The sequence below is a fragment of the Puntigrus tetrazona genome, chromosome 3 (genome assembly GCF_018831695.1).
Source record: "Puntigrus tetrazona isolate hp1 chromosome 3, ASM1883169v1, whole genome shotgun sequence".
Lineage (NCBI taxonomy): Eukaryota > Metazoa > Chordata > Actinopteri > Cypriniformes > Cyprinidae > Puntigrus > Puntigrus tetrazona.
Window position 1 is genome coordinate 26360594 of NC_056701.1, and position 18975 is coordinate 26379568.

At 40.1% G+C, this 18975-nt stretch overlaps 1 protein-coding gene across 2 annotated transcripts; it reads left to right on the top strand.

Moving 5' to 3' along the window:
- The first annotated feature begins 3685 nt into the window (after positions 1-3685).
- nptx2a (neuronal pentraxin 2a) lies at positions 3686-17818 on the top strand. 2 transcript variants are annotated; one of them, XM_043228183.1, is made up of 5 exons: positions 3686-4615; positions 5881-6094; positions 8041-8285; positions 12399-12578; positions 15146-17818. In XM_043228183.1, the coding sequence occupies exons 1-5, from the start codon at positions 4181-4183 to the stop codon at positions 15371-15373; spliced, it is 1302 nt and encodes a 433-aa protein (XP_043084118.1). In that variant the 5' UTR covers positions 3686-4180; the 3' UTR covers positions 15374-17818. The 2 variants fall into 2 exon arrangements, with proteins under 2 accessions (XP_043084118.1, XP_043084110.1); XM_043228175.1 differs by having other exon boundaries at positions 3690-4615; positions 5878-6094.
- Positions 17819-18975: the final 1157 nt, after the last annotated feature.

Sequence of the window (18975 nt, forward strand, 5' to 3'; positions counted from 1 at the left end):
CATTTCCCATAATCCCGTGCCTTGGACTGATTAGCGCTGCCAGGTGTTCCTCATTCCCTTTCCCCTTTAAAAGATCTGCCCTGCCATCAATATGAAGTCTTGTTTGTTTGTACAGCAATTCCAGCGTTTATTCCTGTATCTGTATTCCTGTTGCCGACCTTGTTCCTGTTTGATTCTACGATTGATTTCTGCCTGCCTACCGACCCTCTGCCTGTCTTTGTTTACGTCTCTTGGATTCCCCTGTATACTGTCGTTCGCTCCTGTTTTACCCTGCCTGTCTGACCACGATTAAAGTCTGTCGCAAATGGATCCCCTGTCTTGACCAGTCATTACAAAAAGCGTCCGTTTTCAAGCATCACAGCATTTTAATACCGTTTTAAAGTCATAACATGAGATTTTTCAAGTAATTGTGCGAAAATTATGCTTTATTAATTAAAAACTCTGTGAATAAGAATAAAAGGTGTTTTATTACCTCTAGTCTTCATTTCTTTTGGAAACTGCAGTATTATGTACTTGTTGGTACATATTTTGTGTCTCGCTTAAAAGTGCACCCAGGTACGTTTATGCCATGAGACCAGGCAGGTACATTTATACATATATGGTTTTTTTTCACAATACAGCTTCTACTCACTATACCCCAAAAACAGAGTTACTCGAGTTGCTACTTATAGTCGCTTTCTAACAGTGCACACTACATATAACGTGGGAATATTAAGCAGCATATAATGTAACGAGCACAATTTTTTCTCTCTCACACACACACACACACACACACACACACACACTCTCTTCAACTAAGCTTGACACACTGTGCATTGCATCATGACTTTGTTGAGATCTCTGGGTATCTAATCCAAATCTCACCCAGGGTTTGCAGAGCGGCAGCACCCTCAGGAACTAAAGGGTTATTTGATCTTGTTCTTTTCTCAAATAACCCCGAGCAAATTCATATGTATACTGTAGGAGTTCGTCTTAAGAGCCTCTTTCAAAAGCGGAGAATGAATGTTTGAATACAAATCCGCGTCTTTTAACAGACGAGACCGTCGCTTGAGCATTTGCCTAATAAAACCGACAGTGGATGATTGGCACAAAATCGCAACAGACAGGAGCCCGTCCGTGTCTACCTGTCAAGGTTCGGAAGACTTTCGCTCAAGGGGACACGTAGTTCTGCTGGAAATGAGAAAGCATCATGTTGTGCGCATCTGTGAGTCCTGAGTCACACTTGTGACGCGGAGCTCTTGTGATCATAGGTCGTGACAATATGCACGCGACACCACGGAGCTGTTATATGACACAGCTGAATGCCAACAGATTAATGCCGCAGATGTGATGTCAGATGGAAGACCTTGGGGCCGCTTTTGCAGAGATGCATGACTAACTTTAGACATCGTGTGCTTAAAATAGATTTAAACGCATTACAAATACATGCAGCTCATCTTGTGCAAACATTAAAGTAATAGTTGGTTTTAAAATTGATAATTACGTCTTCAGGCTTGATGGGGCGCTATAATTGAGAGCTGTTTGAGAACATTTTCAGTGAATAAGTTACATTTTTATCTGTTCTAAACCCAGATTGATGTCTTCAGAGGACTTTAAAGTATGTCGGTTTGTCTACAGGAGAAAAGGGTATGTGCTTAATATTTGGTGGAATTTACATTTTACAAATAATTAGCAAGTAACACACTGAATTAAACTTAAAATTGTAAAAGAGAAAAAAAATTATATATGTATATATATATATAAATATATATATATATATATATATATATATATATATATATATATATATATATAAATATATATATATACACAGTATATATAACAACATAATGGTGAGTAAAATAAATAAGTAAACCTTTAAAATCACCACAATGCCTTAAGAAAATACAATTTCTGAACAGAACTGAGTGGATAAAAATAATATGTTTGTGCTACACTGAATAAAAAAAAATTCTTGTAAAAACAATTAGAAATTTTGAATAAATCTCATAAATAATTTGAACTAAGGAACACGTCGCGTTGAATTAAACATGAAAGACCGAAAAGGTATTTTCTTGTACGCACTCCAATAACCTTTGTTTTATTTAACTTCGAAAAATCAATTTTTCAGCGTAAGCTGTTCCACTGGGGCTAATTCTTACACATGAATTACGATTAATTGTTGCTGCATTGTGTACACATTTAGCGGTCTCTGTCAATAATTTAGTTTTGGCCCAGGCTGAAAGACTTAGCGTTCTTTTTTGAGGCTTTGGAGAATAAGCTGTGTGAATACTAAGCTTGCAGCAGCCACCTGGATCGGAGAGCGAGGGAGAAACCCGAATGTGTTTTCCAATTTGGGTGGAGTCGCGGCAGAGGTGGCAGCCGCCCGCTGCGTGTGTCTAAACGAACACGGAAACTGTCACCAAACCCGTGACCCGAGCCGCCCCGCGCAGTATTACTGCCAGCAACAGGCCATTAAGCCTCTGCCTCTGAAGACACATAGGAGCGAGACGGCGGCCACATATAAACTAGGTGTGAGGAAAAAACAACGGCAAAAACAACGCCGGATGTTCGTACAGGGCCCCCGAAAATAATTGGAGACGGTACACGCCCTCAGCCTCACGACGTCCCGAAGCCAAATCTATGATTTACTTTGTGTTGTTTGTCCAAAGTCTTTTTTATTGTATGGAAAAGGTCTGCTTAAAGACTGTTTACACTACCCTCGGAATAAAATATCCTCCTTTGTGTTCCTCAAAAGAAGAGACCTTCTCCATACAATAAAAAAGACTTTGGAGAAAACAAAATAAATAAATGTTTGAATATTTTAGAAATATTCAAGGAATATGCCTGAAAAAAGAAGTCATATGTCACCCTATTTAGTATATATATATATATATATATATATATATATATATATATATATATATATATATATATATATATATATATATATATAAATAAATAGTAAAATTATATAGGTCTATGGGTCTAGCTTCCGGTCTCATCCGTGCCCAGCTATTTTTAGCTGCTTGATATGGAAAACGAATGTGTCTTATCATGTTATTTTAATGTATTGTCTTAATTACGAACACACTTGTTGTTGTTTTAAAGTATCATCTTAATAATGGCCTGTATTATCTTGCAGTGCGAACCGTTTTTACCCTTTACAGCCCGTTCTCCTCTTTACCCCCTAGGTGTATTGCGGCTAACGAACCGGAAGTCTCGCCCATAAACTTACTTTAACGCTGAAAAAAAAAGGGGATCGTGTAATTGAGATACAGTTAAGTTATTTTTGTTGTTGTTGATGTTATAACCAAAGCACAAATTTAAAAAAAATCTCTAGAGCATATGTTTTGACTGTGGGGGACCAATTGAAAGGTTTAGACCCACCCGCTCCAGAATTAACTTCACTTTTGTGAACCGTTTAAGTCTGACCAACTGTCGTAAAGGTGGTTCAACTTGACATATGAATCATCTTCGCGCCCAAACATGAGGCGAAGAGCGTTATCTCAGCAAAACACGCGGGTTAAATCGGCCGAGGAGCAGTTATTGGCTGAAATTGCCGTTTATTAAAGAGCTCTCTGCATCTGCCCGGCGCGCTGTTTATTCAACGCGACATTCACGGGAGGCCGGTAAAAAACAAGGCGATATAATTCACGAGCGTGACTCGCGTCGAGCGCGCGTAAGTGACGTAGATGGAGCTCGGTCAATCCGCGCGCTTCTCCAGCGGAACCAAACCGCGCGCGCCTCGCTCTCTATATTAATCGGGTGAAGCGCCGCTGTCCGTTCAGCACCGCTGACTGTGTGAAGAGAATTAAAGAGCTGACAGTCGGCTTCGTTTGGACAGCTACTTGTTTGTGAGTGATTTTGCTCAAGTGACAGGGAGTTAAATGCGTTTGACGCGTCTGTGAGAAGGACTCCAACAGTTTGTTTGGCATACTCGGTGATTGCGCGAAGAGAGCGGCGCTCGGGCTGTGCTTTGGATTTCCAGGCTAACTACAGCTGGTTTCGTTTTTTTTGCGCTTGTTGCGAGTGGTTTTAATTAGCGCGACGTCTTGGGAGCTGCACGCGTTTTTATTTAAAAATAACGAGGTCGAATGTTTTCGTGAAGACCTGTTGTATTGTTGGAATCTACGCCGGAGCGTCTTTTCAGCCAGAGTTCTCTCGAGTTTCATGCGTTTTTAAGAGACAAACGGTCGTAATGAGAGCGCTTTGCGTGGCACTGCTGTTTTTACACGCGTCGGGAAGCGGGAAAGCGGCTGGCGCGAGCGGCGCGAAGGGAAACCGCTTCGTGTGCACCGCCGTGCCAGCGGGCGCCGACCTCAGCTGCCCGGTGGAAGCGACCAACCGGGTCCAGAGCACGAGTCCGCAGGAGGAAGAGCTGCGGAATACCATCATTCAGCTCCGAGAGACCATCCTGCAGCAGAAGGAAACTATCGTAAGTCAGCAGGGCACCATCAAAGAGCTCAACTCCAAACTCGCGCGCTGCGAGGCGGACGCCAAGTCCAGGGGCGGCGCGCGCAGGAAGGATTATAGTAAAAACACGATGGGCGACCTGCCGCGTGACCCCACGGAGACCGTGGAGCAGCTGGGCAAGACCATGCAGAGCCTCAAAGACCGCCTGGAGAACCTGGAGGTGAGAGTTTATGCCGACGGGACGCTTAAAGAGCCATTTGCGACGCTGTTGAGGAAAACAGAGCTCTAATGATCCGAGAAAATCGGTTTCGCTTATTAGCGAAGCTTGACTCGCGCCTGTCAAAACAATTACACACGAGCCACGTTTTCCGTTTCAGTTCGCGATTCGAATGAAACACAACGAGCTTCGATATTGTAGACGGTCTCTCCACGACGCCGCTAAAAGTTATTTCTAGTCGAAAGTATAAGTTGGTTATTAAAACGCCCTTCTAACCACTTAAAGCGGGTTCTTTGAGAACTGTAGACTGAAAGGTTCTTTGGGGAACCCAAAATGGTTCTTTTATACGGCATCGACGCACGAGCCCCATTTTGGATCCGAGAGCGTTTCAGTTGAAATTGCGATCAGTGACCACTACGCGTTTTTCAAATGCAATTCTGATAGCGGCACACAAAATATTAAATGCGCAAACGATGCATTCCCAGAATACCTGAAACTAAATGCACCGATTGGAAGATTTTTTTTTTTTGGCGTAATGCTCAGTTGATACACGACTTCTTGGAAACAGTCAAGTATATATGGAAAGCTTGGATTCATCCAGGGTCACTGGATCAAAACGAATGCAGACTTTCACTCTTAAATTAGTCTATTACATGTTTTGCAGTGTGCTTATATTTAAACGAACGCCTTCTTTTTCTAATTACACCTGTAATTAATTCCTGTAATTGCAACCACGGTATAAATCGGAAACGCTTTATTTTAAGGTCGTCTCAGTAAATGATAATAACAGTTATTCATGCACAATTACTTGCAGGTAACCCTAAACCAACCCCTAAGCACATGTAGTGAAGTAATATTACTCAGTGCTTGAATACTTTAATAAGTGTAACCTATAATATCACTGTTGACCTTTGTTTTTAACCTACTCTTACTAATATTAACCTCAACAGTCGTGTTGTAGTACGGCGCTGAATACAATATGTGTCTACTATGAAAAGGTGACCTTCAATTGTTATGCCGAAGAGATATTTCTACCTGGTTTAACCCATAAAAACAGTGATTAGGTTGATCTATTTTTGACCTCATTTTAATGTTACACACATCTAAATCTAATTTAACCTTAAATGTAATTTGATGGAAGTGCATACAGCAGCAGTGGAAGACTTTCACGAAAGAATTTCACGAATCCCCAGCAGTTCTCAATAAACAATTTCCGGCCATATCAGCACGAGGCAGATTAATATTTTCCGTCTATTGTTCTGCAGCAGCAGCTGCGTGCCAACACATCAGGTGGGATGTTTCCCAACGAGCTGAGAGACCTGCTGAAGCGTCGTCTGACCGACCTGGAGAGCCAGCTGCTGACCAGAGTCGCCGAACTGGAGGAGGAGAAGAGCCAGCTGTACAACGAGACCACCGCTCACCGGCAGCGCACCGAGAACACCCTCAACTCGCTGCTGGAGAGGATCACCGAGCTGGAGAAAAGTACGCCCGCCATCGGTCGTCAATTATTCAGTCAGTCGTGTCAAATGAGATGGAATCCATCGCTTTTTTTTTGTCTTACCGATGTGGTTCAAAACATTTCTTTTACGGGCCAGTACGGGCTAGGTACACGTACACATACACGTAAATTCTGTATTCGAGCTTAAAGGGGAAAAAAAAAAAGTCCCGCCGACTGTTTTGATACACCACAGAACATAAGCAGTCCTTGAGGGGATCGCATGCTAAACAAACGCTTGCGTGACAGCAAACAAAGGGTGAGAGCATATTGAAAAGAAAACAATAAAACAAACAATAAATGAATAATTTAATAGACGCCGTTTGACACTTTGAAGTCGGGAAAGGGTTTTTAATGGTCATGAAAGACGCCTTTGTTCTCACCAATTAAGGGCGCATTTATTTGATTAAAAATACAGCAGTACTGTGAAATGTTATTGCGCTTCCGTGGATGAAAATGCAGAACCTGGTTCTGCTGAGCGTGACGTGTTCCTGGAACGTCTTTGTTGACCCTGTGCGATTAACCAATCGGATTTGAAGAACCGGTTTAGGGTTTTTGTGAGGTTCAGGCTAACAATCAGTGTTTGGTGCTCGTTTATCGGTGTCTGATTTTAGGCTAAGGTTAGGTTTAGGTGTAGAGATATGGTCGAAATACAATTTTTGGATTCAAACACACAGAACTCAGCAAAACCCGGACGTGCGAGTACAAATAGCCATGGAGTGCAAAGAGCAATGTATCCTGCTCACACTAGGGGAAAATAGAAGCGTTTTTTAATGATATGCTTTTTGCACTAAGTGAAAATAGAATATTTTCTTGGCATAAATGCTATTTACACTAAGTGCAAATATCAACGGCTCCTATTTACGCTCTTATTGGGACAATAAAGCTCTCCCTACACCTACCCTAATCCTACCCAACACTTTATTTTCAACTTTTAAGTTATTTTCTTCATTATTATTGAACATAACCGCTTTTCTGATGTCATCTGAAATTTAAAAAGTGAGAAAAAATGTCATCAGAAGACAGATTCCAGCCGACGTTGGTCGCATCAAAGTACAGTCGTCATGCGTTTTACCATCTGCACATTTAGTGGCACTCGCATCAAATAACATGGCATTTAAAGCTTTTTGTCACAAGATGAGGTTTTACTTAATGTAATGCTTTCTTAATGAATCAGAGTAAATGTATGTATATATATTTATTTTGTAACCTTCCTAACTTCTAAATCTTGATGTTGAATGAGAAAAGTTCAACTTAAGCGCAAAGTTGGAGCATGGCATCATGGCCAAGGCAGGCACTGCATCCATCATGTAGATCGCTTGCAAATCACTGGCTGCGCTTCGAAAGGTCATCGTTGAAACTTTAAACGCTTGACCAGCGCTCAACACAGCATCAGGGGAAACCTTTTGCCAACGCTTCGCTGCATAAACCTCAATGCACGGGGCCAATTTTATGCTGGAAGATGAAACAAAGGTGTCACTGTGGCAGAATGTGTTGGCTGTGGCAGATCTGGCTTTGTGTGAGAGTGTCTGCATGTAAATGAGCTTGCTATTTACAATCATTTGTTTGCCTTTACCGCTCCTTTGGCCTTTTTGGGCATGGGATTCATGCGGGCCCCATCTGTTTGCGCTAGATGATCATATCTGTTGCATTCAAAATTCAGATCAGTGTTAGCACAAATCGAGCTGCTTCTTCAAAGCGACTGATTAACGCCAAAGCATCATCAGCAGCTACATCATTACTTCACTTTACACAGCCCCAGCACGTCATTTCATATTAGAACAATTACATGAGCCTGCGTGGATCGCTCTTTTCATTAATTGAACCTGAAAGCCTAACTCAATTTGCCCGAATCGAATTAACGCGATCTCAGGTCAGCAGTTTGCATCTTCCTGTCTTCCAACGCAAACCTCTCCCTCGATTGTCTCCGCAGGTAACAGTGCGTTCAAATCCCCGGAGGACTTTAAGGTGTCTCTGCCTTTGCGAACCAACTACTTGTACGGCCGCATCAAGAAGAGCTTGCCAGAGATGTACGCCTTCACCGTGTGTATGTGGCTCAAGTCCAGCGCCAGTCCTGGAATCGGAACCCCGTTCTCTTATGGCGTCCCGGGACAAGCCAATGAGATTGTGCTGATAGAGTGGGGAAACAGCCCCATGGAGCTGCTTGTCAATGATAAGGTGAGCCTTCGTGAGATACAGCAAAGCTATTCATGTTTTTATACGCATCACTACAAACCTGGCCGTGTGTCATAGGTGTCTTTTGTCTTAAAAATAGCACCAAATGTGACTGACAGAAAAATATGGTAGCTCGTTTTAAACGGTCCCCAAAGGTTTCTGAAATAAAAGGTTTTTACAGGCTGGTTTTACTTTTAATACAAATTACACAAAGAGGCTTGAAGATGAAATACTAATTAAACTGCCACATGGAGCGAGATTTAAAATTTCACATGTATTGTATCAATTATCACGTATAATTATTGTTCGGTTTCCTTGAACTTATGATAATTGAGAGGCTACACTGAATATTTGTACTTTTAAAAATTAATTTGTCACAGCTCAGGACTTCTACTGTGCTCACACGCACAAAAAGACACTATTTTCCATGCATGCAACACAAAATTTCAAGTTTTACCACACATAGCTCAGAGACACATGTAATTTTGGAAAATTGCTCATTAATTACATTTATTTAAGAATTAGTTTAATTAGAATTAGATTAAAGAATTAGTTCACTTAGAAAATCTGGTTGATTTTCTCACCCCATTTCATCCAAGATGTTCATGTCTTTCTATTTCTAGTACTTTTCTCTTTCTGTTTTACCAGTCAAAACCCATCTTTTCCTTATTTGTTCTTTTTTACAGTATACTCTACTTGTTTTATCACTCATGTCTATTTCAAAAAGTTGAGATTACGATTTTTGAGAAAAACATTCAAGGATTTTTCTACATCTAGTGGACTTCAGTGGTCCAAATTGCAGCTTCAAAGAGCTCTACATGAAACGATCTGTCATTTTGCAAAACATAAAACCACAAATGCTTGTCTTGCACTAGCTCTGCAATACACACGCGTGTCTTCATGCATTGCGTAATCATGTTGTAAAGGTCAGGTGTGGCTAGTTCTTCATCCGTGTACTTCAGTTCAAAAAGGTAGGGTGAAAAACTCCGTCTCATCAGTGTTTCCTTTTTTAGAAAATAACCCGTCGCTTCACTAGATAAGACTGGTACTCTTTGGCTGGGATCATGTAGAGCCCTTTGAAGCTGCACTGAAACTGGAATTTGGACCTTTAACCTGTTGACTCCCATTGAAGTCCATTATATGGAGAAATATTTCCCTCGAAAGCCTTAATTTATTTTCCACTGAGAAAAAAAGACATGAACTTCTAGTATGGCAAGGAGGAAAGTTAATTATCATGATTTTTTTTTACTCTGGAAGTGAACTAGTCCTTTAACTACATCTACAGTAGCTGATAAATGTTAAAGTTTTAACATTACAAGCTCAGAAAACATGAACAGGGCTGAAGATCGCCTATAATTGGACAGCAGTGGTAGACAGATACAGGTATTTTTGATGCCTGATGCTGATATAAAACTAATATTCCAATATTTATTTCACGTAATACTGAATGAATGAATCATTAGCTACGTTTCTGTTACCCTTCAAATTGCATAAATTAAAATACACATAATGGAAATGTGTCAATTTCGGAAAAAAAATAACCTCCTCTATATATCGCAAAACGTTTTTACACTTAGATGAGGTGGCCATGATTTAACACGAGAGACAAAAGGTTAACAAATAAAGGTAATGCCGTCATTTACCAATACCTTTACCTTTACATGTATAAAATATCGCCAAAGTTTTTCACCAATCTGTAATGGAAACACGCGTCTATACATCCTTTTCGCAATAAATGTACTTTTACAGTCATTTATTTAAAATAAATCACTACAACCTAATCTTTTGTTATCTAATGTTATATACAGTCAATAAGACATGTGCATTTGCGTGACTGTTCACATTCAGTGAGTCTCCTGTTTGCCGCCAGTTCACATGGCTTGGATCATCTTCAAAACAAAAGTCCTTTGAAATTAGATTTTTGCAGCAAGATTGTTTTGTACAAGTTCAACAAACCTTAAAGATCTCTTAAAGATATTGCATGTCAGCAACGCATGTTGGCTGCAGAGAGTCACCCAGAATATTTTTGCATGCATTTTTAATAAAAAACTAAAGTTAGCTGATTAGCTTTCAGAGGCTGTTGATGCACAAGACCCTCGACGATTTCAAAGTTTAGTATAAAAGCACGCATAAATGAATTAAACATGCCCTTCGTGATTCTAAATCAAGAGTATGACATGAGCCGCTTTTCTTTGGGGAAAGTTAGCTTCCAATGTCTCATCCGTAAATGAGGTTAGCATATCTCAGTAACCATGGATGCTGTGTCTCTGGATCGTTGTGGACTTGGTTTTTTTGTTGTGCGTAACCTGAGGGTCTAGAGAGAGCGAGAGATAGGAAAAGAACGAATGAGCTCTGCTGCCCTGCTAATTCCCCTGATACCTCACTCAGGAAGTGTCAGTTTGGCATCTTGCTTATTGAGAGAGGCATCTTGCCCCGCAGGCCTGCATAGCATGCATTATACATGTACAGCGCGTGCGCATGTGTGTGTGTGTGTGTGTGTGTGTGTGTGTGTGTGTGTGTGTTCGTGTGTGTACGTCAAGCTGGAAAGAACAAGAATGTGACGAGGATCGAGAGAGAAGCAGACTGATGCTGAATGTGATTACCTGTCGAGTGTGTCTTCAGTGCTTTTTCCCACTCCAGTGAATGCATCACACCTCAGTGCTTCGTTACTTCTGTCTGAATGTTGTGTTTTCATACTTTCTGCATACTGCTCAACTTAAGTACATTAAAGCCCTACTCTCAAGGTGCAGTCGCTGTCAAACCCAATGTGCCTCCAGCTTGGAGCTTAACTACATAAACTATTTTAAAATATGTGGGGCGTCAAATACAACTTTATAGATGGCAGTTTATGTTATGATGATTCATACAGACACTTTATATCCTCCCTTAAGCTGCGCACTAGACGTTGAGCATGCTAAATTTCTGCAGACATTGCAGCGGTCAAGCATGACGCCAAACATAACACAGTTGAAAATGTAAAAAATATGCAGTCTATTCCACTTTACTTCTTTACTTCACGTCTTGTGAAGAGCTATGTGTTTGTATTAAAAAACGAATCCATCATTAAGATATTTTAAATTCAAACAATCGCTTCAAAATATCCATAATCCATAATGTTGCTTTCTGCAGTGAAAAGGTCTGAATCATGGGAAGAAATATGCACAGAGCAATCACCGTGTTTAAGCGAACACTATCCAAAACAGCATGAAAAGCAAACACGTTGAGGGATTTTGATGTGAAAAGACAACAGGGGAATTTTTTTTTTTACTCTAGGAAGCTTTATTGTGGATTATGGACTCATGCAAGTTATTTCCAAACCAAGCAGCTTTCTGTTGGTCAACACGAGCGACTAACATTATGAAATCTGTGTGAGGAAATGTTTCATACTTGCATAAAATCCCGAATCATACGGATTAAGGTCGAAATATCTGTATTTCGCCAGGGAAAAAAACGTTTCTTTCACATATCGTTCGCAATCTGAACAAACCCCTCTCTTAGATTAGGCGCGTGACACCCTGTTGTGCTACGGATGTGAACGTCACCTCAAATCAAGCAGCTTGCTGAGCAGAGGTGTGATATTATAGTTCTAAACAATCAGACTCATAGACTCGAATGTAAGGAAGGACTTAATCCATATCTAGGGACCGAGGCTGGGCTCTTTTGACATGGCAAACCATGTCAAAAAATATTATTGCGACTTTTTATATCACAGTTCTGACTTTTTCCTCAGAACTGCATGACACAAACTCGCAATTTATATTTTTTAAAGATAAACTCAAAATTAGGAGTCATAAAGTCATCATCATCATTTATATCTTGAAATTCTCTAACTCTCTAAGACTTATTATTATCATATTACAGCTTAAAACTCCTTAGCATTGTAACTGCACACTTGCACTTTTTCTTCAGCAAATGTAGTTAAATTCTTTGATGGAAAGCGAGTTAGAGTGAGGCACTTCAGGATTATGTCTGTAGGGACACAATGGAAGAAAAGCAGCATACATCTCCTGAATAATTACTGCGGAAGCAGTTACTTCTTAAATATGCACTTTTTTTAGCACCGGTTTTCACAGTAATAACCCCCTACCCCCTACGGTTTGGCCCTTTCTGTCACAGGTAGCTCAGCTTCCTCTCTCTGTGAGTGACGGCCGCTGGCATCACATCTGCATCACCTGGACAACCAGAGACGGCTTCTGGGAGGCATATCAGGATGGAGAGAGATTAGGGACCGGAGAGAACTTGGCCCCCTGGCACCCAATTAAACCTGGAGGAGTCATTATCCTGGGCCAAGAACAGGTGAGCGAGAGGACGTACAAGAGCTGATCCCTCGCGAGGAAGCCATGCAACGATAATAATAAGTCTTCACACGCGATGATGAGAAGACGTCACCTCTCAGCGGCACTTGAGAGCTCAGGGACTTCTTAAGAGAAATGTTAGATTTGACACAGCAAGCACACAAAATCCGTGTGACACATAATCTGCTGCACTGATCATCGAGCGCATTTATACTGCTTAACGGTGCGTGAAAAAGCACAATCTGTGACCTAAATTGCATGAAGAGATAGAATAATAGCTGTCAGCTGGGTCAAGTCCAGTCACATTTGTTTGCATAGCCCTTTATACGATACAGATTGTTTTAAAGCAGCTACACATTAATAAGCAGGATAATATAACAGGGTTACTGTTGTGCTGTTCATCAATTTCTGAAACAAATTCAATTTCAGCTGTAAAGAAGCTTTAGTAGAAGATAATAGCGTCATTATTCAGCTCATTATTCTGTTCCGTGTTGATTCAATTCAGTTCAATAAGTGTCGATGCTGCAAAGCTAGTGTCAGCCGCGTTCAAATTTGCTTCTCGTCTGATAGTGTCAGAGCGGTTAAAGCAATGATCCTGCTGAATATTAATTGTCTTTTAAACCTCTGGGCCATTCCTGCTTTCACAGTGATAACATAGAAGGGGGCTTCCCAAAGAACCTCACAAGAAAAAGTTCTTAAAGAACATTCTAATAACCCTTAAGAACCTTTAGTGCAATGGAAAAGTTCCATGGATGTTGAAGGTTCTTCACGGAACCATCAGTGCCAACAAAGAGCCTTTAGTTTAAATGCATTGCTTGGGATGGACAGTTGTTTAATACGCAAAGTTCACTTTGATGGTTGATATGTTGATATTATCATACACGTTCATGTAATTGTATTCAACAAACGGATTGTTTTAGAACTAATATGACAAGCATCACAGAATTCATCAACTTTATTAGTAATTCTTTTACTGCTTTTGGCAGTGCATACAGGGTATGAATTTTAATCAGTTCCCCGAGGATTGAACCTACGTCCTTGGCATATTCTCATACTCTACTAGTTGAGCTACAAACTCTAAAAAAAATGCAGTTATTTTCTACGTTTTTTTATTCGAAAACAAAAATAGATCCATAGCGCACAGACTGAAGACCCGTAATAAATACTCAAATTTAGAAAAAAGGAAAAAGCTATGCGATTCAACAAGACCTTATTGCATTTAAAGCATTTTTCATTATTATTCTAGCTGGTCACTACTCAACTTTAAATGTAAGAAAAAACTAAATAAGACAAAACCCTTTTCTCTACTTCAGTTAGCTTTCTTATATTTAACAAACATATAGTATTTCTCAAAATGCCGCAAAAACGGATAGACAAAGTAGTCTAAAAGCTCAAAGAACCATTTAAACTTACATGATGTGCTGCATTCCCAACCCAGCACCACCGGGTCACTGATTATGAATGATTATCAGTCCAAACTGGGTTATATCAACTCGGCTTCCTTACCCAGCAGGCTCAGTGGATTTGGCTGATTATGGGCTGACTGGCATTAGAGGAATATCAGATGTCTGTAGAATCACACACCGAATGTGTTTTTATTCAGCCGGCTAGCTACAAAGTATGTAGACAGATTAACTAACTTCAGGTCTCAGCAGAATTTCGCTTGCAGAGGATTTTAGTGTAGTCTCCTGTGAGCTTCCATCAGTTAGCATTAGAAGGTTACATACTGTAGCAGACAGCAAGGAGGCTCATTAGAGTTTGGATCAGAGCAGAGTCCCAGTTTGCTGAGGATTTAAAAACACCTAGTCAAAGAATTTAGAAATGCGTTACGCTACGTACACGCTGTTTGCAGTGCTCTAATACAGTTTGTACGTTACCGGAACAATTAGCTGATTCATTAACTTCTCCTGAAACTTAATTTAGGAGGATCCTGGTTTCTAAAGCTTCAACGTAGGACTATGATCACATTAAAAATGCTGCTTTTGTGACAGGACACTCAAAAACACAATGACTTCTGTTTGAATGTTTTTGACTTTAGATGCTCTCCATCTGCAGCGCTTTGAAGATATGACAGCAATGAAATGAAAAGAACAATATTATACTTTAATTACATTGTAACAAGGAAATAAACTTAAAATAAAGTGTAACCTGTGCCGATGCATTATAGAGATTACAGTAACGTATAATAACAATATATTGGTATTTGTATGCAACTAGGATTGCATTAATCAAACGGGAATACTTATGAATTTTCCATCCATCAAATTATCATGGTTTCAAATTGTCAACATATGAAGCACTTTTTCACACACACACACACACATATATATAGAGAGAGAGTTTTTAAGACTGTAAATAATTGTAGAGAATCAGCACATTTCTAAAGTGATTTCTAAAGGATCACGTGACACTGAATGATGCTGAAAATTCAGCATTTCATCAAAGGAATAAATTACATTTTCAAATATATGCAAATAGAACACAGTTCATTAAAGCTGTAATAATATTTCATAATATTACAGTGTATGCTGCATCGCTAGTACAGTGACGTGTTCTGTTATTCCACAGGACATCGTAGGAGGAAGATTTGATGCCACTCAAGCCTTCGTAGGAGAGTTAAGCCACTTTAACATGTGGGACAGAGTCCTGCGTCCTATAGACATCTCTGCTATGGCCAACTGCTCAGCCTACATGCCTGGCAACGTGGTGCCGTGGGTCGATGCCAACGTGGAGGTATTTGGCGGTGCCACAAAAGCAGCTCTGGAGATTTGTGAAGACCGTCTCTTTGATTCCTAAGGACACGTCTGTCAGATTGGAAGCGTTCTCGTTATCGAGGTAACCCACGTCCCAATGCCGCGCTGGGAACTTTACAAAGGTGGTTCAAAAGAAACACACGTTTACACGTTTTCACACAAAGGATTATTTCGTCCTCTATTCTGCTTTACGTCTGTTGAGACTTTGCTGTCAGCCCGACCAATAACTAAAATGACTTAATTAGAAAAAGGAAGAAAAAATATCAGTCTGCACTTTCAAGGTCAAAATAGAGTATTTGAGGCTTTGGCTGAAGCTAAACATTTTGTTGATATTATATATGCTTTTCTCTGTGTTGCGTCCTTCAAAAACTTCTTCTCTCCACAGACTCGTGGGTATTTTAAGAACTGCAGTAAAAGATGAGTTTTTTTGCCATTTTCGCTTCGAGCTTTTGTCGTGTCGTGTATAGGCCGATGCCCTTCAAACCCCTGAGAAAAAAATCCAACTGCATAGTTTCAACGTAAGCTTTATTAAAAATTAACGAATGAGCTAGACTGTGACGTCGCACATACGGAGGGGCGTTCAGACATTCAGAAGCGTCTTTATGTCTGTGATCCAAAGATTAATGGAGGGAACGTTCGCATTTAAAAAAAAAAAAATCTTCTTTAATATCGCTATCCCTCACCGGCTGCCGTCTCCAGCAGATCTGACATCCAGAAAACCTTAAAGTAGCAAAGCTGCCAAGGACTGACCCGCAGCTCCCAGGAGAAGGTCTGGCTGCTGTGACTCACCCCGTCAAGCTAGATTGATTTCATTCGGTTTGTGAATCCCGAATTGTGCTATCTTTGAAACGTTTGTAAAGGGTTTTGACGCGAACAGATCACGGCGTCGTGAGATTAACTGTGAGACCTCGACCGGGAATGTGTGCTATACTTTTTTAATAACGTTTCATTTAGAGATGAAATTCTGATAGGCGCTAATGAGGTTGATGGCGTTTGCGCTCGTTTAAGCGCGACGTCGGGAGGTTTGATTTATCTGACAGTTTGATGCTACGAATGGGTGAATCTCACAAAAACTGTCAAGGTCATGTTTCCCTCCGAAACCTAAAGAGAAAAAAATAGAGAAAATATATTTTGCATAAGAAAATGAAACCTATTTTTAATCGTATTTTTGCACTGTACCTAGTGCTGTCAAACGATTAGTGTGATAATAAATAATATATAAATGTATAAATGAAGTTTTAAGCACATTTCCCATAGATTCTCATTAGCGTAATGCAATATATATATATATATTATTTATTGTGAAGTGTTTATGGTGTCCTGGTAGTATGGTTACTAGGTACCGCCTTCATTGCTTTTAACGTAAATATTACTTAACTGAAATGTTCTTGAAATAAAACCAGTATTACAGTCATTACGATAATGAGAATCAACCTTGAGCACTCAAAAGGCTTAGGTAAAAACCCGAACACGGGAAACGTGCTTATTACCGTAAAAACAATGTCACAAAACGGAAAAAAAAAATAGGGGTTGTTTTCGTGAGATTCACTTGTGTGCTTTCCGATTTTATTTGTGCTTGATCTATTTAGACAACTTCAAACCGTACATTTGTGTTGAAGTAGAGCAGTGCAATATATATATGGGACACTTTATGTAAATGTGGTCCTCGGCATCGTTTCTGTGTTTTCACGTCTAAATGCACCGCTGGGCCTGTCGCTCTCACTCTGTCTCGCTGTGTTACATGGATGTTTTCATTTCATCTTTCAACTTGTCGTGCACAAAGGCCAGATCAAAGTCTGTGAAATTCACCGTGGTGCAGCGTTCTCACACAATAGACACTAATAATGCATTAGTGTGTTTCCCTCGTCGACACGTGTTTGTATTTGGGCTACGAGAGCTCTCTCGCTCGACCGAAACGCACTGCAATGAGATCAAACTCTTTTGGATACTCGGTTTCTTTGGTTTGAATGTAATCTACTGCTATTTTGTGTCATAAATGTACTTAGAAGAACAAAAATCTCACATGGCAACGCATTTTGCGTCTGTTATGCTGCCTTCAGGTCCTGTTGAAATCAACGTATGTTAAGTTATACAAACGACGGGAACCTGAATCACGGTGAAACGGCGATATTCGGACCGAATCATGATATGCCATTACACACGTTGGATTCGAAGGCAGCATTAGGGCAAAATGTTTACTTGTTTGTAATCTGACCTGATTTTGTTCAGAATGTAACATGATATTTTCGTCCGAAATGAATGGCCTTTTCTGAGCACCGACTGTGCTTTCTGGGTTTTTCAAGGATTCAACCCCTAACGTAAGACCACGGCGTGAAACGGCGAGAGCGAGGAAAATAATAGACCAAAAAAAAAATGGGTTTAATGTGAAATCTCTCTTTCCTCGTACACAGAGCAACCTGGGGATGTTGTTCAGCATGGAGGAACGGTTGAATGTCCTTTCTCACCCAATAAATGATTCTGAAAACCACACGTCAGAGTTCTGCCTCGGGGAATATTCCAGTCTTTTACCGTTTCTTTCTTCGTTAGGGTAAACAGGATTTCTGTGCTCTCTATCAACTTATTTATATACTTTTTGAAATATCAAATGCATATCTAACCTACAAATATATAGCGTATCTTGCATAACATGTATGTTTGGAGTTCATTTTTTTCAATTTAAAAAGTAATATCTTGAAATATTGTCTACGTAAGAAGCTTTTCTTAGAATTATCAGTGTTGAAAATGGTTGTGCTGCTTAATATTTTTATACTAATATAACATTTAAAAAAATATTTTTTTTAACATTCATTTGAATACAATTTATATCATAAACCTTTACATCGATTTAATGCACCCTTGCTGTATAAAAGTATTAAATATTTGAAAGAAAACTGTCACTGACCTCAAACGGTTGAAGTTTAAACATGCAAAAGGTAGCGTATGATCATTAAAGGGTGCTTGCTTTAAAAAAAATCGCCCGTTTTGTCCTCGAACCAAATAAATACACACTTTCTGTGGCTCAGCCAGAAATGGACAAATCTACTAATGAATCATTGGTCTCATAATTTCCATAAGTAAATAAAAAACTCTTGGAAATGGAACAAAAAAAATCTGTGTCTACATGATTGCTCTTAACCTGACGGCCTGAGCTCATAATTAATTGTCTGCTCGTTTTATTACTGTTACGAGCAGGGCTTGAAACTAGGGCGATACGGTTGAACACTAACAAGGTCAAAGGGACGCATTAAAGCAATATCCCATTTGATTCATCGTAATAGAAACATCGGTGTAGATGCCGCCCTGCTGTATCTTCTTTTTCCTTTGTCTTTCCTCTGCAGTGGGAGCCTTTGAAAGCCCTTCGATGATTTTATTGAGACCTGCGAAGTCTGCCACAGTCCATTCGTCTTCGGAAATAGGTTTAAAAAACCTTATAAATTTCCAGGCTTTTGTGCTAAAGTCACGTGCCTGGTCCCAAACTGCCGTGTGTCTTTTGACGTTTGGCCCAGCCGTAGGTGTTGTGGATGAAACCTCACACGAAAGGTCGCGGGGTTCAAACCCTTCCCGTGCCGCACCTCTGACGTCCTTGACCTCTCGGCTTTGCAGCCGACGGAGTGAAACGTAACTGGAACGACCCGTAATGAAATT